General features: G+C 47.1%; 1 protein-coding gene across 3 annotated transcripts in view; it reads right to left on the bottom strand.

Moving 5' to 3' along the window:
• The window catches only part of PACC1 (proton activated chloride channel 1), a 40,505-nt gene that overhangs the window by 8,567 nt on the left and 4,357 nt on the right, over window positions 1-27,581 (bottom strand). For 2 of the 3 annotated variants that reach the window (XM_073673304.1, XM_073673307.1), the window contains exons 2-4: window positions 20,459-20,561; window positions 16,640-16,852; window positions 15,348-15,502 (exon numbers count right to left, since the gene is read on the bottom strand). In XM_073673304.1, coding sequence (XP_073529405.1) covers window positions 15,348-15,502; window positions 16,640-16,852; window positions 20,459-20,561 — 471 coding nt within the window. The remainder of the gene's footprint in view (window positions 1-15,347; window positions 15,503-16,639; window positions 16,853-20,458; window positions 20,562-27,581) is intronic. The other variant, XM_073673306.1, reaches the window with a different exon arrangement.

Genomic DNA, 27,581 nt, shown 5'->3' with positions numbered 1-27,581 from the left:
AGGTGAGCATCATCATAATACGAACCACCCCGACGCGTTTCTTCAAATTGAGTCTTCAGGGGGAACAGAGGTTCAAAAGTTTCCTTTCAGGGGAAAAAGTTTCCTTAGTTTGCGCTGCAGCACTATTTAAACTGAGGATATGTGGTATAGGGTTAGAAATTAAGCGAGTCCTGTCCCTGGCCCTTGGTGTATGTGTACAATTTAAGTATCATAACCATGAAAGAGGGTTATTTATTTTGGGAAGACTCTAACACTATAAATTGCTGCTTTATGGGTAAATAAATATGTTACCTTATATTTTCTCCTATCCAACAAGCATCTTTCAATATATCTTTTACATTGACCCTTATCTAGTTAGTAATAAGATGGTCACTGAAGTGTACCATTAGATGCTGTTTGTTGTATGACCATTATTGCATCTGAGCAGGATCTTTCTGGGGACATTTTTCTGCATTGAGTACAGGTGGGGTAACCATTTATACAGGTGAAAGGTCATGTGAACACCTGATGTTATTGGGTGTGATAACTAGAGAAAAGGAGTGTATGAGTGGATCACTCTTTTATTGTGTATATGTCAGTCTGTGAGCATTTGCACCTTATTTTATAAGCCTTTGATTAAAAGTTAAATTTTAATTGATACACAGCTATTTCAGTTATTACATACTGTATCATTTCATAATTAAGCCCAATAGCTATACTGCCTTACACATTACTTACCTGGTATTACAGTGCTTTAATTCAGAATAGTATTCCTTGCTCACATTTTTCTTAATACGTAAATGAGCTGTTAAGATCTATGGGCCAGACATACAGTCATGGACGAAAGTGTTGGCACCCTTGAAATCATTTTCTGGAACAAAGTATGTCTCCCAGAAAATTATCCTTTGTGTGAGAGATCCAGGAGGACCCCACTGCTGATGCAGACATAAAAAAGCTATACTGCAGTTTGCAAAAATGTACATGACTAAGCCAAAATCCTTCTGGGAAAGCGTCTTATGGACAAATGAGACCAAAATTGAGCTTTTTGGTAAAGCACATCATTCTACTGTTTACCAAAAACGGAATGAAGCCTACAAAGCAAATAACAGTACCCACAGTCAAATATGGTGGAGGTTCAAAGATGTTTTGGGGTTGTTTTGCTGCCTCTGGCACTGGGTGCCTTGACTGTGTGCAAGGCATCATAAAATCTGAAGATTACCAAAGGATTTTGGGTTGTAATGTAGTGCCCAGTGTCAGAAAACTGAGTTTGCATCCTATGTCATGGGTCTTCCAGCAGGATAATGACCCCAAACATACAGAAGGTACGGAAAGTATTCAGACCCCTTTAAATTTTTCACTCTTTTTTTCATTGCAGCCATTTGGTAAATTCTAAAAAGTTCATTTTTTTTCTCTCACTAAAGTACACTCTGCACCCCATCTTGACTGAAAAAAAAAATGGAATTAGACTTACCGGTAATTCGGTGTCTAATAACCCTCCACGACAGCACCAAAGGAGGATGTCACCCCACCCTAATAGGGACAGGAAACACAAAGAGGTCAAATAGCCACTCACTCATCCTCCCTCCAGTGTTTTTATAAAGGACCACACAAGGATGGATGCTTCAAATTATATTTATGCTTATTCAAATTAAATGATTTTTTGGCTAACCAAGCCAGGGAGGGAATTACCAGTGCTGTCGTGGAGGGCTATTAGAAACCGAATTACTGGTAAGTCTAATTCGATTTTCTCCAATAATCCCCCACGACAGCACCAAAGGAAGAGTACCAAAGACTCATGTTTAGGGAGGGACAATGGCCAGAAGTACTTTCCGCCCAAAGGCCAAGTCTTTAATGGACATTAAATTAAGTTTGTAATGCTTGGTGAAGGTATGGACCGAGGACCATGTAGCTGCTCTACATATCTGCTCGAGGGAAGCGTTAGCCTTCTCTGCCCAGGAGACGGACATGGCTCTAGTAGATTGTGCTTTTAGTTTCTCTGGCGGTGAGAGATTTTGGATCTGATATGATTCTACAATTGCTTTCTTGATCCAAGTAGCGATGGTACCTTTTGAGACTTTCTGTCCCACTGTGCGAGAATATAGGTTTGCAATACCCTGGTGTGAGCTTGAGCTCAGGCTACGGATTGGATGCAGGCTGTCATGGAGCCGAGGGCTGACATGGCAAATCTTAGGGACACCTTGTTCCGGGTCTTCAGATTCGTTATCTTGGATCTCAAAAGTATCTGCTTGTCCCTTGGTAGGAAGGAGGTTTGTCTGGCGGAGTCTAATAGAACACCCAGGAACGTTTTTTCTGTGGCAGGGACCAGTTCTGACTTTTGATGATTTATCAGCCACCCTAGAGTGGTCAGGATTTGGATTGTCCTTTGCAGATCTCCCTGGAGTGATTCCACCGAGGGACCTACTAGTAAGAAGTCGTTGAGGTAGGGAATGATGCTGATTTCCTCCTTTCTGATAGAAGCCACTACCTTTGACATAATTTTGGTAAAAATTCTTGGTGCTGAGGATATTCCGAACGGCAATACATTGAATTGGAGTGTATCGTCTGATCCTCTTGGACCACCGCAAATCGTAGAAATTTTCGGTATGTTGGATGTATAGGGATGTGGTAGTATGCGTCCTGTAAGTCGATGGTTGCCATCACATATTCTTGTCCTATCAAAGGAACTGCTGATTTGATGGATTCCATTTTGAATCTTCGGTAGATGATGTATCGATTTAAGGCTTTCAGATTTATTATTATTCTGTAGGTGCAGTTTGTTTTTGTTTTTTATCATAAACAGGCATGAATAGTGGCCTGTGTGTCTTTCTGTTTTTGGGACCGGTGAAATTGCCCCCAAGGATAGCAGGTTTCTTAGGCCGGACATCAGGGTGGTTTTTAATCTCGGGGAGGTTAGACGAGTTATTCTTACTTTTCTTGGTGGATATGAGGAGAATTCGATCTTCACCCTTTCTTGAATTGCTTTCAAGACCCATTGACTGGAGCAAATCTTTTGCCATTGGGGAAGGTATTTCGTGATTCGTCCCCCTACTGCTCTGGCGTCACAGCTTTTGTTGTCGCTGTCCTTTTGAGAAAAACATATTCCTATCTTTCCCTCCTTTGGGGTAGCTCCATCGAGCTTCCCTTTCCCTCTTGTACTGAGGATTCTGCTCCCAAGGGGGGCGAAAGCGGGTCTTTTTGTAGTGTCTGCGTTCTGGCATGGATTTCTTTTTATCAGCCGCCTTCTCCAGGAGGTTGTCAAGGGCCTGGCCAAACATATATTCTCCCCAGAAGGGAATGGAACAGAGTTTTATTTTAGAGGCCACATCACCGTTCCACGATTTCAGCCATAGTGCTTGCCTTGTGGAGATTGATAGGACTGCTGCCCTGGCGGTTACCCTCACAGATTCCGCTGAAGCATCCGCCAGGAAGTCAGTGGCTTCCTGCAGTAAAGGTAAGGAAGCTTGTATCTCTTCTCTGGATGTGCCCATAGCCAGATGCTCTTCAAGTTGGTTGAGCCATCTCGACACGGATCGTGTAACACACGTGGAGACTACTTTAGTGTTCAGAAGGGCTGCTGAGGTTTCCCAGGATTTCTATCTTGCGGTCCAGAGGATCCTTAAGTTGCGACGAATCCTTGAATGGCAATATTGTCTTTTTAGCGACTCTTGCCACCTGCATATCGACCTTAGGTATCTCGGTCCAACATTTTGAGGTTTCTTCATCTACCAGAAACCTGTCTTTCAATTCTGTTGGTGTATTCAGTCGTCTTTCGGGATTCTCCCATTCGTCCAGGATTAAGTCCTGAATGTTCTTATGTATTGGGAACACCATCTTTTACTTTGAACGGAGACCACCGAACATCTCTTCTTGGGACTGATCTAGTGGGTTTCTCTTCTTCCACCTCCATCGTTCTTCTTACTGCTGTGAGGAGGTCTTCCATAAATTCTGTTGAGAAATAATATTAATTATTTTCCAGACCTTCCTCTGCTGGGCTGAGTTCACCTTCCTCTATGAGGTCTTCTGGAAAGGATATCTCGTCCTGGGAGTCAGAGTCTCTTTTTTCTTCCAGGGAAATCTTCCTCTTCTTAGCCTTTGGAGGTGAATCCGAAGTGGATCGGGAAAAGGAGGCCAATGAAGTTGGAACCTCTTGACGGACTATCCCCTTGATTTTGTATATGAGGGACGGCTGCTCTTCCCTAATAACTTTCTCCGTACATTTTTGGCATAAATATTTTTTGTTTGAAGAAGATAGCATTTTTGCACATATAGCACATTTCCGGCTAGACTTATTTCCTGGTGCAGGATCCTTGTCCCCCTAAAAAAGAGGGAGAAGGGAAATTAATGTATCAATTCTAACCTGCACCTAGGAAAGGACCCCCAGTGCCAGACTTACTGGGACTGGAATTGCGCTGGGCTCCACAGACATAGAGAAGATAGATTCTTGACCATCCAGTGTATAAAATACAAAAACGGATTAGGTCCTACCTTAAGATGTCTTCTGTCCCGGGCTCTTATATAGGCGACTGGACTCAGCACTCTCCCTCTCCCTGGGGAGGGGGGTTGGAAAGCTCCTCCCCCTTGGTCCAAGTGTGAAGCAGGAACACCTGCGATCACCTGCAGTTTTTTTTTTTTTCCCATTATCTCCATTGTGTGCATGCGTGCCATAAACGGACCGGAAGTAGCCTGTAGCGTCGGCGTCCCTGCCTCCTGCTAGGCAGGGACGCTGTTCCCCTCACCTCTCTGCTCCGTGCCCGGCGGCTTCCTCCCGCTCTGCTTGCAGCGCTTGCTCTCCCCCGGTCACTGTGCTTAGGGCGCGCGCGCTCCCCCTCTCTCAAAGGGGCCGCGCGCGTCGCCCTAAGGAGTCCCCGGCCAATGGCCGGAGGATCCCTCCATATATAAGCCTCCATATATAAGGCACCTCCTCCAAAATGGAGGTGCCCGAGCAATGTTGTTGCACTGTTCACTACTCTGCTTCAGCCCTCAGGTCCCGTTGCCTGTTACCTGCCTGTTGCCTGCCAGTTTCCTGCCTGATTCCTGCCTGTCATCCGCTTTCCTGCTTGCTAGCCTGAGGTCCGACGGTCTGCCTTCCGACACCTGTCAGTCTGTCTATGGACCAGCTTGCCCGCTCACCTGGGAGCGCTCACCTGCTACCTGTCTGCTAGCCCACCTGGAGGCTCCGCCGTCACATGCTGTGACCACCTGCCAGTCCAGAGACTCTTGCCTGCTCACCTGGGAGCGCTCATCTGCTACCTGCCTGTTAGCCTACCTGGAGGCTCCGCCGTCACGTGCTGTGACCACCAGCCAGTCCAGAGACTCTTGCCCGCTCACCTGGGAGCGCTCATCTGCTACCTGCCTGTTAGCCTACCTGGAGGCTCCGCCGTCACGTGCCGTGACCACCTGCCAGTCCAGAGACTCTTGCCCGCTCACCTGGGAGCGCTCATCTGCTACCTGCCTGTTAGCCTACCTGGAGGCTCCGACGTCACATGCTGTGACCACCTGCTTATCCTGAGACTCTCGCCTGCTCACCTGGGAGCACTCATCTGCCTGCTAGCCTACCTGGAGGCTCAGCCGTCACAGGTCGTACCTGCCCGTTTACCCAGAGACTGTCCCGGTCACTTGCTGTGAACTCCTGCCCGTTTACCCAGAGACTGCCCCGGTCACTTGCCGTGACCTCCTGCCCGTTTACCCAGAGACTGTCCCGGTCACCTGCTGTGACTGCCTGCCTGTCTTCCCTGGTCGCCACCCGCTTCCTTACAAGGACCACCCCCTTGTATAAGTTGCTCAGAGGTTCCGCCTCCCAGACAAGTTACAGTTTGCTCGGGCCATGGAACCCGGTGGCACCCAAGCTCCCTCGCTCTCGGACCTTTGTCATGAACTGTCCCGACAGAGGTCCCAACAGGAGTCCATCCTGGGTCACCTGCGGAATGTCAATACTCGCCTGGACACTTTGACTGCCCCACCAGCAACCACCGCTAGTGTCTTGACTCGCAGCCCGGCTGCCCACCAATACCATAGTATCCTGCTCTGGAATCCGGCTTTCTGCACCTCCTCGCTTCGGAGGCGACTCCGCTCAAGCTCGGGGCTTCATTAACCAGTGCACCCTGCACTTTGAACACCAGTCCCACCAGTTTAATTCCGACCGGGCCAAAGTAGCCTTCATCATGTCCCATCTCACGGGAGAGGCACTGGCTTGGCTAAATCCTCTATGGGAGAGAGGAGACCCTCTGGTGTCCGACCTGCCAGCCTTTCTCACGGCTTTCCGGAAGGTCTTCGACGAACCCGGACGGAAGACCTCATCCGCCTCATCTCTGCTACGTCTCCGTCAAGGGAGTCTCACCGTGGGCCAATAAGCCATACGGTTCCGTACCCTTGCTTCGGAGCTGGCCTGGGATAACGACGCCCTGGTGTCCGTCTTCTGGGAGGGTCTGTCCGGCCGTATTAAAGATGAACTCGCCGGTCGGGACATTCCTACCACTCTCGACGACTTGATTACACTTGCCACCCGGATTGACATCCGGTTCCAGGAGCACGCTAGGGAGGTCACCCGTGAGAGGAGGATTCCACGTCTAGTCCCTACCTTCCAGAGACCCGTCACTCCCTCTGTTACTCCCCAGGCACACTCACCTGAGCCTATGCAGGTCGACCAGACCAAGATGGTCAAGACCCGTCAAGACTTACGTCGTGCCGAGGGGAGCTGTTTCTACTGTGGCAGTAAGGAGCACCGGATCCGTTCCTGCCCTGAGAGGTCGGGAAACGCCTGTGTCTAGGATCGCTCAGAGAGGTCGCCCTAGACAAAATTAAACCCTCTCCATCCCTGATGCTGTCTGTTTCTATCTTCTGCGGAGAGAACCGCTATTTTGAACTGGCTCAACTTGACTCTGGAGCTGCTGGAAATCTCATCTCTCAATCCCTGGTAGAAAAATACCACATTCCCACCAAACCTCTGGCCGTACCTTTATCTGTCGGCGCCGTGGATGGGGGTCTCTTACCACATCCCATCCAACTCATCACCGAATCTCTGACTCTACAGGTGGGAATGCTGCATTCTGAGAGCATCTCCTTTCATGTTCTGCCTGGACTCTCTCACGCACTATTGCTTGGCCTGCCTTGGCTCCAGAAACATGCACCCGTGCTTGACTGGCAGACCGGAGAGGTCCTTCGCTGGGGACAGGACTGCCATAAGACTTGTCTAGTTCCCGTTCGTCCTGCCCGTCCTTCTCCTACCCCAGCCAATCTGCCCGGTCTTCCGGTTCCCTATTGGTCTTATGCGGATGTCTTCAATAAAAAAGAGGCAGAGACTTTACCTCCTCATAGACCATACGACTGCCCAATCGACCTGATGCCTGGCTCTACTCCTCCCCGTGGGCGAATCTACCCTTTGTCCGCTGCTGAAACCCGGTCCATGTCTGAATATATTGAGGAGAACCTGGCCCGGGGATTTATCCGGAAATCTACCTCCCCGGCGGGAGCAGGCTTCTTCTTTGTCAAAAAGAAGGACGGCTCACTCCGTCCATGTATAGACTATAGAGGCCTAAAACAGATTACTGTGAAGAATAAATACCCCCTTCCGCTTATTCCTGAATTATTTGACCATCTGAGGGGGGCAAGAATCTTCACCAAACTGGATCTCCGTGGGGCGTATAACCTGGTCCGTATCCGTCAGGGGGATGAGTGGAAGACGGCATTCAATACCCGGGACGGCCACTATGAGTACCTTGTGATGCCCTTCGGTCTCTGTAACGCTCCTGCCGTCTTTCAAGAGTTGGTCAATGACATCTTCCGTGATCTTCTCTACTCCTGCGTGGTGGTGTACCTGGACGATATCTTGGTCTTCTCTCCGGATCTTCCTACTCACCGGAGGGACGTTCGTCAGGTCCTGCTCAGGCTCAGGCAGAACCACCTCTACGCTAAATATGAGAAGTGCATCTTTGAGCAGACCTCTCTTCCATTTCTGGGCTACATAATCTCTCAGACCGGTCTACAAATGGATCCTGAGAAACTGTCTTCCATCCAGAAGTGGCCCCGACCAGAGTGGTTGAAGGCTATTCAGCGGTTCCTGGGCTTCGCCAACTATTACCGCCTGTTCATACCGCACTTCTCTTCCCGGACTGCCCCTATCTCTGCTCTCACCCGTAAAGGTACGAACCCCAGAGAATGGCCGCCCGAAGCAGAGGAGGCATTGCTTTCCTTAAAACAGGCCTTCCTCTCCGCCTCGGTGCTGCATCGTCCGGACGGCAACAAACAATTCTTCCTAGAAGTTGACGCCTCCTCCTCCGGAGCTGGGGCGGTACTTACCCAAAAATCTTCTTCCGGAAGAAAGGTAACCTGCGGCTTTTTCTCCAAACTTTTCTCCTCTTCTGAGCGCAATTATTCTATAGGAGACCGAGAATTGTTGGCCATTAAGATGGCACTGGAGGAGTGGCGTTACCTGCTCGAGGGGGCTCTCCACCCGGTAATAATTTACACTGACCACAAGAACTTGGCATATCTCCAGAGCGCCCAGAGACTTAACCCGCGCCAAGCCCGGTGGTCTTTGTTTTTTGCCCGCTTTGATTTCATTCTTCATTTTCGTCCGGCTGACAAAAACATCAAAGCTGACGCCCTGTCCCGATCCTTTCTGGTGTCTGATCTTGAGGAGGAGCCTAAACACATCATCGATCCCGCCAGAGTAATGCAGGTAGCCCCCGTGGGCCTAAATAGTCTCCCTCCCGGTAAGACGTTCGTAACGGAGTCTGATCGGGAGAAGATTCTACACTGGGGTCACTCGTCTAAGCTAACTGGGCACGCCGGTCAGAAAAAGACCCTCCAGCTTATTACCCGGCACTACTGGTGGCCTACCCTGCACAAGGATGTAATTGACTTTGTTTCTGCCTGTGTGTCCTGCGCCCGCAACAAAGTTCCGAGACACCTGCCTGCCGGCCGCCTTCTTCCTCTGCCTGTGCCTGCTGCCCTGTGGCAACATATAGCTATGGACTTCATAACAGATCTCCCCGTCTCTGCCGGTTGTACGGTCATTTGGGTGGTCGCTGACCGCTTTTCCAAAATGGCTCATTTTATTCCCCTGCCAGGCCTCCCGTCTGCTCCCGAGCTAGCTAAAGACTTTATCCGCCACATCTTCCGTCTCCATGGTCTGCCTCTCCACATCGTGTCGGATCGTGGGGTTCAGTTCACCTCACGCTTCTGGAGAGCCACATGTAAACTGCTCGACGTCACCCTGGACTTCTCCTCCGCTTACCACCCACAGTCCAATGGTCAAGTGGAGCGGATCAATCAGAATTTGACCAGTTACCTCCGGCACTTCGTTAATGCCCACCATTCAGACTGGGTGGATCTCCTACCATGGGCCGAGTTCTCTTACAACAATCACGAGAGCGAATCTTCTAAATCCCCGTTTTTTGTAGTCTTCGGTCAGCATCCTCAGATCCCTTTTCCTGTCTCCACCTCTGTGGACAACCCGGCCGCGGAATCTCTCGTTAGCAAATTTTCCTCCATTTGGGAGAGTACCCGATCCGCACTCCTTCAGTCGTCCGAGCGGATGAAGAGACATGCCGACAAAAAACGCCTGGATTCCCCACAATTTCATCCCGGAGATAAAGTCTGGCTCTCATCCAAATATGTCTGGCTCAAGATTCCTTCCTATAAGTTAGGGCCTCGGTTCATCGGCCCACTGGAGGTTATCAAACAGATCAACCCGGTGGCCTATAAATTGAAACTCCCGGCCAACTTACGGATCCCTAACTCCTTCCATGTATCTCTTCTCAAACCCGTGGTACTTAACTCCTTTTCCAAGTCTACAGGTACGCCTCCTGCTCCGGTTTCTGCTGAAGACGAGTTTGAGGTAGAGAACATTCTGGCCACCAAAAGGGTAAGAGGAAAGACCTTTTTTCTAGTGGATTGGAAGGGTTTGGTCCTGAGGAGAGAACATGGGAGCCCCGGGAGAACATCCATGCCCCTCTCATCCTTGCTAAATTTCTGTCTGGAATAAAAAAGGGGGGGCCTAAAGGGGGGGGGGGGGACTGTAGCGTCGGCGTCCCTGCCTCCTGCTAGGCAGGGACGCTGTTCCCCTCACCTCTCTGCTCCGTGCCCGGCGGCTTCCTCCCGCTCTGCTTGCAGCGCCCGCTCTCCCCCGGTCACTATGCTTAGGGTGCGCGCGCTCCCCCTCTCTTAAAAGGGCCGCGCGCGTCGCCCTAAGGAGTCCCCGGCCAATGGCCGGAGGATCCCTCCATATATAAGGCACCTCCTCCAAAATGGAGGTGCCCGAGCAATGTTGTTGCACTGTTCACTACTCTGCTTCAGCCCTCAGGTCCCGTTGCCTGTTACCTGCCTGTTGCCTGCCAGTTGCCTGCCTGTCATGCGCTTACCTGCTTGCTAGCCTGAGGTCCGACGGTCTGCCTTCCGACACCTGTCAGTCTGTCTATGAACCAGCTTGCCCGCTCACCTGGGAGCGCTCACCTGCTACCTGTCTGCTAGCCTACCTGGAGGCTCCGCCGTCACGTGCTGTGACCACCTGCCAGTCCAGAGACTCTTGCCTGCTCACCTGGGAGAGCTCATCTGCTACCTGCCTGTTAGCCTACCTGGAGGCTCCGCCGTCACATGCTGTGACCACCTGCTTATCCTGAGACTCTCGCCTGCTCACCTGGGAGCACTCATCTGCCATCTGCCTGCTAGCCTACCTGGAGGCTCAGCCGTTACAGGTCGTACCTGCCCGTTTACCCAGAGACTGTCCCGGTCACTTGCTGTGACCTCCTGCCCGTTTACCCAGAGACTGCCCCGGTCACTTGCCGTGACCTCCTGCGCGTTTACCCAGAGACTGTCCCGGTCACTTGCTGTGACCTCCTGCCCGTTTACCCAGAGACTGTCCCGGTCACTTGCTGTGACCTCCTGCCCGTTTACCCAGAGACTGTCCCGGTCACTTGCCGTGACCTCCTGCCCGTTTACCCAGAGACTGTCCCGGTCACCTGCTGTGACTGCCTGCCTGTCTTCCCTGGTCGCCACCCGCTTCCTTACAAGGACCACCCCCTTGTATAAGTTGCTCAGAGGTTCCGCCTCCCAGACCCGTTACATAACCTAAGGGACCCTGTTTCGGCGTCCCACGTCACTTTCCGGCCGTTTCTAGGCTCCTGCGTTCCAGGGTGGAACGCAGACCGGAAGTGACGTAATCCAGCGGTCCGTGTCACTTCCGGGATCTGGCGCGCGTCTCCCCTGCTATGGAGATCGCCTGAGGTGGAGCTGGGCTGGAGAGCTCAAGGAGGTCTCCAGCCCGACTCCCACTAGATCTTACCCACAGGCGCGGACTCGGTGGGGATGGGGGTCCCGAGCCCCGTTGGAGGCGGGAGCAGCATACGGGGAGGAGGAGAATACCGCTTGGTCCCAGCTTAAAAGGTATGCTAGGTGTCTGCCGCAAGCACAGACCACCCTGGATGACCTCTTCATCCCAATAGGGACAGGAAAAAAAACACTGGAGTGAGTGGCTATTTGACCTCTTTGTGTTTTCTGTCCCTTTTAGGGTGGGGTGACATCCTCCTTTGCTGCGGTCGTGGGGGGTTATTGGAGAAAACAGAAATGTAGAAATTTTTGCAAATTTATTAAAAAAGAAAAACTGAAATATCACATGGTCATAAGTAGTGATGAGCGAGAATGTTCTGTTAACCCTTTCGCCGAGTATGCTCAGGCCGAGCTCCGAGTATTTACAGCTGCTCGGTGATATGTTTGAATCGCTTCCGTGTGCATGATTTGTGACTGTTTGACAGCTTTATTACATGTGAGGAATGTGTAAGAAATAGACATTCCTCACATGTAATAAAGCTGTCAAACAGTTGCAAATCATGCACACGGGAGTGATTCATACAGATCACCGAGCAGCTGTAAATACTCGGAGCTCGGCCCGAGCATACTCGGCTAAAGGGTTAACAGAACATACTCGCTCAACACTAGTCATAAGTATTCAGACCCTCTGCTCAGACACTCATATTTAAGTCACATGCTGTCCATTTCCTTGTGATCCTCCTTGAGATGGTTCTACTCCTTCATTGGTGTCCAGCTGATAGGAGTTGATTTGGAAAGGCGCACACCTGTCTATATAAGACCTCACAGCTCACAGTGCATGTCAGACCAAATGAGAATCATGAGCTCAAAGGAACTGCCCAAGGAGCTCAGAGACAAAATTGTGGCAAGGCACAGATCTGGCCAAGGTTACAAAAGAATTTCTGCATTACTCAAGGTTCCTAAGAGCACAATGGCCCCCATAATCCTTAAATGGAAGACGTTTGGGACCACCAGAAGTCTTCCTAGACTGGGCCGTCCAGCCAAACTGAGCAATTGTGGGAGAAGAGCCTTGGTGAGCGAGGTAAAGAAGAACCCCAAGATCACGGTGGCTGAGCTCCAGAGATGCAGTGAGGAGATAGTTGACTTTGTGGAACTTTCTCCAATCACTGCAGCCCTCCACCAGTCGGGCCTTTATGGCAGAGTGGCCCAATGGAAGCCTCTCCTCAGTGCAAGACATATGAAAGCCCGCATAGAGTTTGCTCAAAAACACATGAAGGACTCACACGCTATGAGTGACTACCTGGTGACTACCTCTTGAAGCTCATCAAGAGAATGCCAAGAGTGTGCAAAGCAGTCATCAAAGCAAAAGGTGGCTACTTTGAAGAACCTAGAATATAAGACATATTTTCAGTTGTTTCACACTTTTTTGTTAAGTATATAATTCCACATGTGTTAATTCATAGTTTTGATGCCTTCAGTGTGAATGTACAATTTTCATAGTCATGAAAATACAGAAAAATCTTTAAATGAGAAGGTGTGTCCAAACTTTTGGTCCGTACTATATATGGCTTCGGAGACTTGATCATACTGGCATATTCCCTTTAAAGAGAACCTTGCAAATTTTATCATAGATTTAAATGAAAACATGCAGACACCACTAGGGGGAGCTCACTGAATACGGTGTTATTGTTGATCTCAATGTATAAGTGTGCCATGAGCTCCCTCTAGTGGCGGCTGCAATATTATCATCATCCAGATTTATGTCTACACGGGAATCTAGTGCTCAGCATTTATAAATCCGAGCTTTAATGGATCTAAAGATATATTAGAAGGTCATTCAAAACGGACCTGTAAATGGTTCTCATAGTGTACCAGACTAAAAAAAATCTTGCCCCGTCTCTGAAAATAACAAAATGTGCCATACTCACCCACTGTCACCTGTGACTCCAGCGCAAGCTGCTCTGGGGTCTGCTCAGGCACCAGAAGTGATAACCTCACAGGGCCACTGTGACCTGTGACTGGCTGCAGCTGTCAGATGACTCGAACAGTGCATCATCAGATCACCCGCTCTGCAAGTCACCTGACTGCTGCAACCAATCACAGCCTGCAGTGACGTCACGACTCCTGGCATCAGCGCAGACCTCAGAGCAGCTTGCGCTGAATCCATGGTGGTGACAGCGGGTCAGAAAGGCTTGTTATGTCATTTTGAGAGACTTCAAGCACCCAGTGAAGATTGTATTTAACCCAGAGAACTATTTTTAGTTATACAGGTGCTTCTCACAAAATTAGAATATCAAAAAGTTAATTTATTTCAGTTCTTCAATTCAAAAAGTGAAACTCACATATTCTATAGAGCCATTATAAACAAGAGTGATCTATTTCACGGGTTTATTTCTGTTAATGTTGATGATTGTGGCTTACAGCCAATGACAACACAAAAGTCATTATCTCAGTAAATTAGAATAATTAACAAAAAACACCTGCAGAGGCTTCCTACGCATTTAAAAAGGTCCCTAAGTCTATTTCAGTAGGCTCCACAATCATGGGGAAGACTGCTGACTTGACAGATGTCCAGAAGGCAGTCACTGACACATTCCACAAGGAGGGTAAGCCACAAATGGTCATTGCTAAAGAAGCTGGCTGTTCACAGAGTGCTGTATCCAAGCATATTAATGGAAAGGTGAGTGGAAGGAAAAAAGTGTGGTAGAAAAAGGTGCACAAGCAACCGGGATAACCGCAGCCTTGAAAGGATCGTTAAGAGAAGGCCATTCAAAAATATGGGGGAGATTCACAAGGAGTGGACTGCTGCTGGAGTCATTGCTTCAAGAGCCACCACACACAGACGTATCCAGAACATGGGCTACAAGTGTCACATTCCTTGTGTCAAGTCACTCATGACCAATAGACAACTCCAGAAGCGTCTTACCTGGGCAAGGAGAAAAACACCTGGACTGTTGCTCAGTCAAGGTCCCAGAGTCTGGAGGAAGAGTGGAGAGGCCACAATCCAAGCTGCTTGAGGTCTAGTGTGAAGTCTCCACAATCAGTGATGGTTTGGGGAGCCATGTCATCTGCTGGTGTAGGTCCACTGTGTTTTGTCAAGACCAAAGTCAGCACAGCCGTCTACCAGGAAATTTTAGAGCACTTCACGCTTCCCTCTGCCGACAAGCTTTATGGAGATGGAAATGTCATTCTCCAGCAGGACTTGGCCCCTGTCCACACTGCCAAAAGTACCAATACCTGGTTTACAAACCACAGTATCACTGTGCTTGATTGGTAGCAAACTCGCCTGACCTTAACCCCATAGAGAATCTATTATAGAGAATCTATGGGGTATTGTCAAGAGGAAGATGAGACACCAGACCCAACAATGCAGACGAGCTGAAGGCGGCTATCAAAGCAACCTGGGCTTCCATAACACCTCAGCAGTGCCACAGGCTGATCACCTCCATGCCACATTGCCGCATTGATGCAGTAATCGATGCAAAAGAAGCCCCGACCAAGTATTGAGGGCATTTACTGAACATACATTTCAGCAGGACAACATTTCGGATATTAAAAACATTTTTGAAGCTGTTGTTATAAAGTATTCTAATTTACTGAGATAATGACTTTTGTGTTTTCATTGGCTGTAAGCCATAATCATCAACATTAACAGAAATAAACCCGTGAAATAGATCACTCTGTTTGTAATGACTCTATATAATATACGAGTGAACTGAAATAAATTAACTTTTTGATGATATTCTAATTTTGTGAGATGCACCTGTATGTCTTGCCAGACAAAAAAAACAACCAAAAACCTGATTTATACAATGTATGTGAATGGAGACGAAAACTTAAAAGGGATTGTCCACTACTGGACAACCTATTCTGAATCTCCCCAAGAAATAAAAAAATGCTATACTTACCTACTGGACCAGTATGAAGTCTCCAGTGTCGGCACTGTTACACTGTTATGTCGTGTGACCACTGCAACCAATCGTTAACGGGTAATCGGCTGCAGCCTTCAGTATTCCATCAGAGCGGACCATCCACTGAGGTGCATAGAAGTTTAGAAATTTAGCCAACCCCTTTAATGTTAGGAGATAGTGGGGCAGGCTTACCACTGTCTGGTTGGTGAAGGGGTCGGTGTAGTTCATGGTCTGGGTGACGCACTGGTTCTTCCCCGGCTGACCGGGACTCCGCAGTGGTGGGATGTGGTCGTACAGGTGATGCTCACAGCTCAGAAGCCGAGCCTTCCCCGGATAGATGGCTATCCCTGCAACACAACAATGCAGAGATAAGAGGCCTCGTTCACACCACCGCCAATCTGGTTCCTTCACCAAAGTCGCAGTAACTTTTCTAATAATCCATTTGATTATGTCTTACTAAATCCGTGCAATTTATCTGAAACGCAAATTCTACACCATCGATCCTTAGCGTTCAGCATTGTGCCGTTCCTCCGTTATTCCTCCTGGAAATGTATAAATAAATTGAAAAGGGGGCGTTACCAGCATGGTTGTGTCTCTGCACGGTCTGCCAGTGTCTAATCTGTGCTGCCATCACCGGACTGTACAGGGATAACAGCCCTCTGGCAAACGGGAATGGTTGTCAATTTACTCATACATTTCCAGGAGGAATAACAGAGGAACGACTAACAGATATAAGAAAAGAGGATTCAGAATTGGTATTTTGTGAGAAAGCATTTAATAAAACAGACATGTGGTATGACAGGTGATTGTGGAAACCTGCAGAGCCGCTATCTCCAACAGAAGTGTCAATTATTCAGCGAGGTTCCCACTGTACTGGACGGTGTCTGCCCGTCTACAAAGCCACTAAGAACAAACAGATAAAGCATCGGCCGAGCACGAGGCCGCCCCTCCAATCTCCTGAAGTATCAGACAAAGGAAAATAAGGGGGAAGAACGAAACCAATAAAGTATTCATTGTAAGCATCAATACCAGCCTGAGCTGCCGCAGAACCTCATAATACACACATCAGCTGCAGAGCATCGTCTTTAAAAACAATTCTTCCACAACAGAATCTATTCAAGGGGTATTCTCATGGTAACCATTTATGGCTTATCCACAGGATTTCCCATATATGTACAGTAGATGTGGTTCCCACTAACAGGACCTCCATCTGTCTTGAGGATGGGCCCTGTGACGCGCTGCTGTCAGTGGTCGGAATTTCTATTCATTTTTGTGCCATTTCGTCACCCTCTCCGCATGTGATGGGCCCTTTACTGGAGATAGATGCAAACATCAACACTCACAATACAGTGATGGCTTACTCTAAATATAAGAGATTGGATGCCCATTTAACCATTTGCTCTGCTACAGGGTTCCCAGGTTGTGCAGCTAATACACCAGAGGGGCACACTCACCAGATAAATACACCAGAGGGGCACACTCACCCGGAGCCTCGTAAATATCCACCTCTTTGTACGACACAGACATGACCGGGTGTTTTAGCTTATCCCTGAAGTCCGTTATGGTCTGATAGACGAGGAAGACTGCCACCGCCATCAGCAGCAGATAGACGAAGATGAGCAGCACAGAGAAGACGTTCTTCAGACATGTCCTGCTGAATCGCACAGAGGGGCTGCTCCTGTCCAAATCCCGCTCTGCTGAATGGAAAACAAAAAGGTGTCATAAAATGTTGATTATTAAATTAATGCAAGAAAATAGGAGCAGAGCTGCAGCTTATGGCAGTGGAGCCGGGTGTCAGAACCCCATTGATCTACGGATGATGGGTCAGTATATTACATGCCCAGGCAACCCCTTTAAGGGAGGCAGCTAGAAAAGGCAAAGGACAGGACTGAAGGAACTCAGGAGGTCTAAGGAAGAGGGAGATTTCCTGCTCGATCCAGGTCTGAAAAACATTCTGGAGGACGTCCCTTCACTGGGCCATAAATGTCTGCACAAGACACGGCAAAGAGGAGAACCCATAAAGTTCACCTGCAGGAAACATCAGGTCAAAGAGGACCCCTCCAGGTTCCCGTACGTTTGTAAGGATCCTTTAATGAATCTTGCCCAAACCCACAGATTTCTGCAGAACCTGCTGACCATCTAATGTGTACAGGGCCATTTGAAGGAAGGATCAGGCATGTTGAATTCCAAAGCCCCATCCTTTAGTTTCTACAAGAAAAGCTTTCACATGCACACTCGGCTAAACTGCACGTGTACATGGGATGGGAGGAATAGCTGCCAGCTGGTCCAGCCCTACCAAGTGAACCAGTGCAGTGTGCTCTATTGGCTTTGTTAAGGTGGAGGTAAAAAAACAAAACATTTTTTTAAACTCACGTATGAAAACATTGCTTCTTTTTTGCACCAAAATATGCAATAGCATCTGCTCTCATTATCCTGGTTTGTTTTTTTTATGCATTTTTGGTGCAGATTTGAAGCAGGGTTTTGAATGTTTTTTTTATGCAATCATGTTTTTACATGCATTTTTTCAGCCTCCCCATAGGATTATATAGGAGGAAGGGGGAAATCACACCAAAAATTGCATAGTTAAATGCACAGTGGGCAAAAGTAATCATGAAATCACCTCCATTTTGCTTGAACTGTTAAATGCAAAAAAAAAAAAAGGCCATGTTCTATGTGCATGCTATGTGTGAACACGGAGTTATGGCTCCAAAGGGGGAAGTCTCTGATCCTTCTCAGGCTGCCAAATATTAATATTACCTAGATATGCAGGTCGGAAAGGTACAACTGCAACATTATGGAAGCCGGGGACATCACCTGGAGACTTCGATTGTCCCTCTGCTTAGCAATGCTACTATTTTATAATGAAATTCCCTTTGAAAGGCTATGTGCCCACGTTGCATTTATGAAGCAGAAAATTTCTGCTGCATAAATGCAAGTCCTCTCCCGGAAAAACGCATGCGGAATTCCACACGCGTTTATCGCGCATTTTTCGCGCGTTTTCCACATGCGGAATTGCCTTGCGTTTTTTATGCATTGGACAAAGGCAATTCCGCTTGCGGAAACGCAAAATTAATTGACATGCTGCGGATTTTTGAACGCGGCATAAACGCTGCGGAAAAATCCGCAGCATGTGCATAGAACTTGCGGAATCCCATTGGGGACCATGGGGTGCGGATATACATGCGTTTTTCAAGCGTTTACGCTGCGGAAATTCCGCAGCATATACGCTTGAAAAATGCTACGTGGGCACACAGCCAAAATGGAATTTTGTGATACCTGAAGCTAAAGTATTAGCTTTTGCATAATACCCAGCCCAGCAACTAGAATAAACTGGTGTGACTGGCGTCTGCTGTGCGCGCGGGGACATCCTGGCATATGACTCTAATAATCTGTCCATGAACTGATGACAAAGAGGATTTTGTATGTATGTGAATGGCCGTTCCTGTACGTCATACAAAGACGCTAAGTATTAATGTTATTACTGTAGTTTAATTGTTTCCATGGTAAATTCGTCAGATTAAAACAGACTAAATTTGAAACATGTTGCAATATATATATATATATATATATATATATATATATATATATATATATATATACACACACACACACACACACACACACACACACACACACACACACACATACATATATACAGTACAGACCAAAAGTTTGGACACCTTCTCAGTTAAAGATTTTTCTGTATTTTCTTGACTATGAAAATTGTACATTCACACTGAAGGCATCAAAACCATGAATTAAGTATATAATTCCACATGTGTTAACAAAAAGTTAAGTTGGAGTGCTGCTGCATTCTTTTGAGATTTTTTATATATATATATATATAAATAAATAAATAAATAAATAAATAAATAATCTTTAAAAGGTGGTGTCGGAAAAACAAAAGATATAACACAACATTCTTATTGTCACGTCTATTATTAATTTATGAAGAAAGCTGTAAACCGGCGGTTACTCTTTAAAGTTTTCCAAAGGAACATTTTTGTCAGTCATAGAATCCTAGAATGTTATAGTTGGAAGGGTACTCCAAGGTCATCATGTCCAACCCCCTGCTCAATGCTGGATTCACTAAATCATCTCAAGACAGATGTCTGTCCAGCCGCTCTGTGAAGACTTCCATTGAAGGAGAACTCACCACCTCTCGTGGCCGCCTGTTCCACTCATTAATCACCCTCACTGTCAAAAAGTTTTTTCTAATATCTTATCTGTGTCTTCTCCCTTTCAGTTTTATCCCATTGCTTCTCGTGTTTCCATGTGCAAATGAGAATAAGAATGATCCCTCTACACTGTGACAGCCCTTCAGATATTTGTAGACAGTTATTAAGTCTCCTCTCAGTCTTCTTTTTTGCAAGCTAAACATTCCCAGATCCTGTAACTGTTCCTCGCAGGACATGGTTTGCAGACCGTTCGCCATCCTGGTCGCTCTTCTCTGAACTTGCTCCAGTTTTTCAATGTCTTTTTTAAGATGTGGTGCCCAGAACTGGACACAGTATTCCAGATGGGGCCTGACCAAGGAGGAGTAGAGGGGGACAATTACTTCACGTGATCTAGACTGTATGCTTCTCTTAATACATCCCAGAACTGTATTTGCCTTTTTTGCTGCTGCATCACACTGTTGACTCATGTTCAGTCTATGATCTATTAGTATACCTAAGTCTTTTTCACATGTGCTGTTGCTTAGTACTATTCCTCCCATTCTGTAGATGTAATTTTCGTTTTTCTTGCCCAGATGTATAATCTTTCATTTCTCCCTGTTAAATACCATTCTATTAGTCACTGCCCATTGTTCAAGCTTATTTAGATCCTTCTGAATTCTTTCTCTGCCTTCTCTAGTGTTAGCTATCCCTCCTAGCTTTGCATCGTCTGCAAATTTGATTAGTTTATCTTCAGTTCCCTTATCTAGATCATTTATTAAAATGTTGAACAACACTGGACAGAGTCTTGTGGTACCCCACTTGAAACACTCTTCCAATTTTTTTTAAATTGGAAAAGCCTTTTGAAATGTCCCATTATATTGCAGTGTTGTGCCAAAAATAAGCGCTGGAGCATGAGACTCTGGATTATTGGATGTCGGATTAAAGAATTTTAACTGTGTATATTCCCATTAGTTAAATGTTTCTCCTACATGCGGGATCAGTCTATGCTAGTGTTCACACTTTCATTTTTAAGTCACCGACCCAATCACCTCCTGATATGGAGTAACCCTTTAACTTCACCATTATATTCCCATATATCTGGCTAAGCTGTCTGATGGGTATTCTAGTGGTGAGATAGAAGATCACCTGGCAGAGTATTGGAGTTAGGATCCTCCTGGTCATCCTCTTCTTCATCCATGTCCTCCAGGATCTCCGCATCCTCCGGAGGTTGCTCTAACTCTTCACTTAACTGAGAAAAAACAAAAATCACATGTCCTAGTCACCATCCATATAAACACAATATGAAGTAGTGCGGCTATTACAATGACCAGATACACAAACCAGAAGAAGCTGACCACAACTATTTTATTTAAAAGAGTTGCACCAAGACAAAGGGTATCACCTAAACTTATGTTAGCTACTTTGTCGCTCCAGAGCCCCCTTCTCAGGATCGATTAAGATCTAAGTGATCGGACCCCCAGCAATCGAGGTATAACTTACATTTTGGTAAATCTCCCTTAATAATAAAAAGGTCACAACTATTACCCAAGTTATAATGACTCCTGTCATGTATTAAATTGCTGGAGACTAGATAGGCAGGATCACCAATGTGGTCATTAGTAATAGCTGAGGGAAAAGTGAATCCACAAATGGGAGGAATGTCTCAACTCTGCCTCGGTCTCAACCCTGCCTTGGTCTCAACTCACAAATAAAGTCGCACTCTAACGCTATAACATGTAAACGTGAAATTGTAACTGCATTACTGCTCTAGAAAATAGGAAAAAACAAAGATACTTAGCACATAATTTGGCCAATTCATGCATGCCCAGCAGCCACGGCAAGGTGATCTTCTTTTGCTGGGGACCTATCCTAATGTGAATCCTCTCCAGGGCTGATGGCCTACATTATTATGGGTAGGCTATCCGCTCAGGAAAGGAATCACATTAGGACAGGTTCCCAGCATAAGAAGATCGCTTTTCCACGGCTGCTGGGCATGCATGAATTGGCAAATTAGGTGCTAAGTATCTTTGTTTTTTCCTATTTTCTAGAGCAGTAATGCTCTTCCAAGTTCATGTTTTCATGCTATAGCATCACAGAGTGCAACTTTATTTGTTAGTTATGTATGGAAAAGGCTACTCTTAGTATGCACCTGTTCAGACCAGTATTCTGTTTGGAAGTGACATTCAGTCTTTTGATATCTGTTTCTGTCTTAAGACTCTTTAGGTCTTAACCTAATGTGCATCGGAGTAAGAATCGGCAAAGTGATAACGTGACACAGGCCTCTTAATAAATTTGTGAATTTCTGGTAGCACCTGAAAGTCAAATCTATGTTCTGGAGCACTAGATGTTTGCAAATTTTTTACATAAAATTATACCGTATATTCCGGCGTATAAGACGACTTTTGAAGACTGAAAAATCTTCTGTCTAGTGTGGGGTCGTCTTATACGCCGGTAATGCTTTTGAACTTTCAGAAATTTACATGCGGGGATACTCTGGGGGTGTTAATAAGCTGCCGTGGCCGTATCCCTGCCATGTCGGAGTTAATATAAGGTGGAGGGAGTTAAAATACGGTGGCGGTAGGTCCAGACGGTCAGCGCTTCTGTGCTGAAACGGACACATCGCTGCGTATTCCCAGCTCCGGACACAGCGCAGGGCTTCTGTGCCGACAGCTTTCACTTGTCACAGAAGCGCTGCGCTGTGTCCGGAGCTGGGAAGTTCGCATCGCTTCTGTGACAATATATGAAAAGCCGGCAATTCAGCAGTGGCATAAGCCGGCACCCGACAATTTAGAATAGAAAGAATAGAGCTTCACACATAGATTAGATAGATAGAAACATGTCAGTCACATATATATGAAGTACAGTGACAGTGTTGGTTACTGTACTTGTCATTTAGTGTAAAGGATTTATTAAAACAAATATTAGTGTTTTCGTGCACCGTCTCTTTAAAAAAGCCGGCCGGCAATTCAGCATCTGTACCCGACAATTTATAACAGACAGAATAGAGCTTCACACATAGATTAGATAGATAGAAACATGTCAGTCACATATATATGAAGTACAGTGACAGTGCTGGTTACTGTACTTGTCATCTAGTGTTAAAATAACGGATTTATTAAAAAAAAAATTGGCGTGGGGTTCCCCTTAATTTTAGTCTCTAGCGGAGGTTAAGCAGACAGCTGGGGCAAATGTTTGAAGCCTGGGAAGGGGGTAATACCCACGGAGCTTCCCAGGCTACTAATATCAGCCCCCAGCTGAATACCTAGCCTTTACTAGCTATTAAAATGGGGGATCCCAAAAAAATGACGTGGGGTCCCCCCTATTTTAATAGCTAGCAAAGGCTAGGCAGACAGCTGGAGGCTGATATTAATAGCCCAGGAAGGGTGCCATGAATATTGGCCCCCTCCCAGGCTAGAAACACCAGCCGTCAGCCGCCCCAGAAATGGCGCATCCATAGGATGCGCCAAATCTGGCACTTAGCCTCGCTCTTCCCACTGCCCTGTAGCGGTGGCAGTGGGGTAATAGGGCTGGGGTTGATGTCAGCTTATAATGCCAGCTGACATCAAGCCCAGGTTAGTAATGGAGAGGCGTCTATAAGACACCCCCATTACTAACCCCATAGTCAAAGTTAAAAAAAACACAAACACCCAGAATAAAGTCCTTTAATTGAAATAAAGACACAATCCTTTATTGTTCTAAATTAAACCATACTTACCATCACGCCCATTCCAGCTGAAGCCAACGATCTCCTGCAATAAAAGTAAAATAATAAAGCAACCTCATCCTTACCTCTCCATGGTTCCCACGACAGCTTCAGCTCTGCTACATCGAGATGACAGGCTGGACCGCAGCAGAACGCTGCCATCCAGCCTGTCATCCCGCAGACACTGAGAAGCGCAGGCATGCTTGCGCTCCTCAGTGTCTGGCTGTGACGGCATCCAGATGAGCCGACAATGAACTCAGCTCACCTCATGCACGTCCGTCACTGACAGCGTGGGAAACTTCTACTGCGCATGCGGGGAGCAGGAGAATTTTCCCACGCTGTCAGTGACGTGCATGAGGTGAGCCGAGTTCATTGGACATGATCTCGGCTCATCTGGATGCCGTCACAGTCAGACACTGAGGAGCACAAGCATGCCTGCGCTTCTCAGTGTCTGCCGCATGGCAAGCTGAACGGCAGCGTTCTGCTGCGGTCCAGCCTGTCATCTCGATGTAGCAGAGCTGGACCGGTCCTGGGAACCATGGAAAGGTAAGGATGAGGTTGCTTTATTATTTTACTTTTATTGCAGGAGATCGTTGGCTTCAGCTGGAATGGGCGTGACTGTAAGTATGGTTTAATTTAGAACATTAAAAAATTGTGTCTTTATTTCAATTAAAGGACTTTATTCTGGGTGTTGTGTTTTTTTTAATTACTTTACTAGAAATTCATGGTGGTCATGTCTAATATTGGCGTGACCCCATGAATTTCGGGCTTAGGGCCAGCTGATAATGCCAAGCTGGCCTTAACCCCTTTATTACCCAGTGAGCCACCGCACCAGGGCCCTGGATGAGTTGGGTACAGCGCCAGAAGATGGCGCTTCTATGAACGCGCCATTTTCCGGGGTGGCTGCGGACTGCAATTTGCAGCGGGTGGGGCCCAGAAAGCTTGGGCCTCCCTGCGCTGCGGATTCCAGCCCCCAGCTGCCTAGTTGTACCTGGCTGGACACAAAAATAGGGCGAAGCCCCACGTATTTTTTTTTTTAATTATTTCATGAAATAATTAAAAAAAAAAGGGCTTCCCTAAATTGTTGTGTCCGGCCAGGTACAAATAGGCAGCTGGTGGTTGGGGGCAGCCCGTTCCTGCCTGCTGTACCTGGCTGGACACAAAAATATGGCGAAGCCCCACGTCAACATTTTTGGGAAAAATTAATTACAAAATTAATAATTTAGGGACTGCATCTTTATTAACCCCTCAATTGTCATTTAGTGTTAAAATAAAGGATTTTTTAAAAAGAAAATTGGCGTGGGATCCACCATCATTATAGTCTCTAGCGGAGGTTAAGCAGACGGCTGGGGCAGATGTTTGAAGTCTGGGAAGGGGGTAATACCCATGGAGCTTCCCAGGCTACTAATATCAGCCCCCAGCTGAATACCTAGCCTTTACTAGCTATTAGAATGGGGGACCCCCCCAAAAAATGACGTGGGGTCCCCCCTATTTTAATATGTTTATGAGTGACAGTTTTCCTGCTATATACCTGCATGTCATAAGAATTTAAATTAAAAAAGGACCATGTTAAATTCAAATCTGTTTTTTTTAAATTTTTACCGGTGTTTGGTATGCGTTGGAAAAGGGGTAGTCTTATACGGTGAATATATCCTAAACTCTATATTTTAACAGGAAAGTAGGGGGGTCGTCTTATACACCAGGTCGTCTTATACGCCGGAATATACGGTAATAAAAATGTCAGCCCCCTTTTCCTAGCACCAGCCATTTATTTATTTTTTTAAATGCCGAGAGTAGAAGAAATTTAAATAAAGCTGCAAATTTTTTCACAAATTAGAAATGCAAAAAAAATTTTTAAAAAAATTCTGGAACAGCTATGTCCTCAGTCTTCTGGTAAATGCACAGAACTGTGTACAGATTATTAGTGACCCTGGCACTGCACGATACAGCACAGCATGGCGGCACTTGCAAGTACAGTAAAGACCCATTCAATTTTTATACAGATCCATAATATTGATCAAAAATATGCATTTTGTTCTATAATTTTTCAACCCCTTTTAATCCTTCCCAGCATGTAGTAGATGTCACAGCTTTTACCAGCACCACTCACATCTCGACATCGGAGTTACACAATACATAGATCTGATGTACATCAACCACCCAGAGAGAAGGTTTACAAAGGGAGGGAGAGAAAAAAAAAATTCCTGAAATGTTTCCTTCCTCTCCCACAAGACTTCGGGATGACACAGCTGTAAGAACAGGATACCAGGGCGGTACACTCAACTATGGAAACGTAACACCGAGAAGGAAAGGTGTAGAAAGATGGAAATCACGGGATGATAGACAGGCTACTACTGATCTGCAAATAGCGAAAAAAACGGAAACATAATTTTCAAAACATCTGGATTATGAGCCACGTGCAGAAATCCCGCCACTTACACCTCCTGTGTAATCACCGACCAATGACGGAGACAAGTCCGGAGACTCTGCAGCCATGGTAGCGCGTTTAGGCCACCTCACACCATAATCTTGGGAGTAGGACCAGTGTGATGCTCTCTCGTGAAGGCCTCGGCCTCTTCATTATCTCACGCCTGGGCTCTCGAAGGCCATCATGGTGCAGAGAGCAAGACGGCAATAGAGGTCTGTCCTCTTCAGTGAGTAGTAGTGTTGAGCATTCCGATACTGAAATATCGGGCATCGGCCGATATTCGCGGTATCGGAATTCCGATACTTAATTCCGATACTTTTAGAATATCGAATACCGGAATCGGAAGTTCCCATAATGCCTGCGCTCTGCAGTGTCTCTGAAGGATGACAAGCTGGATGGCAGCGCTCAGCTGCGATCCAGCCTGTCATCAGAATGCCATCCCAGCGTGAGAGAATTCTCCTGATTGTTTAAAAGCCGGCGGGCGGTAAAAAGCCGCCGGCTTTTAAACAATCACACAGCCCCATACTGCTTCCCCGCAGCCTCCCATCCAGATCCTCCGCTCCCCTCGCCACCTCCCATCCCGATGGTAAGTTAGGACCGGGCGGGGAGCGCAGCACCAAGGAGCGGGGAGCGAAGGACCCGGGCGGGGAAGCAGGCAGTGAAAAGACTTCACTGCGGGCTTTCCCGTTCTGTGCTGCGCTTTCCCGCCGGTTATTTCAAATGAACAGCTGAGGTATCAGGTGATGCCGATCAGCTGTTCATTTGAAGTCGCCGCGGTGCCCTCAGAGGGTTCATGTGAGTTCATGCTTGACTGCATGAACTCACATGAACTTTGCCACGGCCGCACAGGTCAGCCTCACCTCCCAGACCATCAGACCCATCATGATTGGTGGGTGTGGGTGTCTGCGCGATGTCTGCGGGTGTGTGCGATGTATGCGGGTGTGCGCGGTGTCTGTGCGATGTCTGCGGGTGTGTGCGATGTATGCGGGTGTGCGCGGTGTCTGTGCGATGTCTGCGGGTGTCTGCGTACAGGCAGACATAGGCCGATGTGACACTACTACTCCCATCGGCCTATGTCTGTCCCCCGTCCACTCGTGCCAGCAGGATCAGCTTGATGGGAGCAGTAGTTCCCATCAGCCTGATCCTGCTATTTAAACTGCCCCATGTGTTATTTTTGCCCCTATACGTGTTTTTTTAGGCCCCCATATATATTTGTTTTTGGTCCCCAATAAATTTTAAATACATTTCATTGGTGGCCAGTGGTTACCTAAAATAAATTAGTTCATACATTACCTGTCCCCGCCGATCGCCACCTAAAATAAAGTAAAAAATAAAAAACTACACCTATACTCACCTAGACACCTAATTCCCCGAAGCCATCGATCTCCTGTAATAAAATATAAAATAATAAACCACAACCTTATCCTTACCCCTCCGTAGTAGTCCACGAGTGTCCCACGATGATCTCCAGTTTAGAGCAGCCACATAGAATGTGACCGCTCTGAACCGCTGCTGCCGCTAGAATGACAGCATAAGCGGGTTCGCCGGAGTTCAGGCAGCGCTGCTCCGGTTAGCTCCTTTACGGCCCTGCTGTACCGTGAGAAATTCCCACGGTACAGCAGGGCCGTAAAGGAGGTCTCCGGAGCAGCGCTGACTGAATGCACTCCGGTGACCTCAGTCAGTGGCTCCCGCTGCCGGGAGCGGACGTGTTCCCGGCAGTGTGAGCTTACAGCAGCCATGTACAGCTGTCACCACCTCCAGATGTGACAGCTGTGCATGGGAGATCAGCGCAGGAACGTAGACAGGTAACTATTTTTTTTTACTAAACTAAGAATTAAATAAAATGGTGTGTTTTATTTCAAATAAATTATTTTTTTCTTGGTGTAGTGTGTGTTTTTTCTTTTTAACACTTTGTAGGTTAGTAATGGGGTGTCTTATAGACGCCCATCATTACTAACCTGGGCTTCATGGCAGCTGGCGCTGACATGAACCCCAACCCTATTACCCCCTGCCACCGCATCAGGGTAGCGTGGAAGAGCGAGGCTAAGTGCCAGAATTGGCGCATCCTATGTATGCGCCATTTCTGGGGCGGCTGACGGCTGGTGTTTCTAGCCTGGGAGGGGGCCAATATTCATGGC

This window comes from Phyllobates terribilis, unplaced genomic scaffold, assembly GCF_046119375.1.
Source record: "Phyllobates terribilis strain yellow unplaced genomic scaffold, ASM4611937v1 Scaffold_3__8_contigs__length_932513732, whole genome shotgun sequence".
In the NCBI taxonomy this organism is placed as follows: Eukaryota; Metazoa; Chordata; class Amphibia; order Anura; family Dendrobatidae; genus Phyllobates; species Phyllobates terribilis.
The sequence above is the reverse complement of the archived record's forward strand: the minus strand, read 5'-3'. Positions and strand labels throughout refer to the sequence as shown.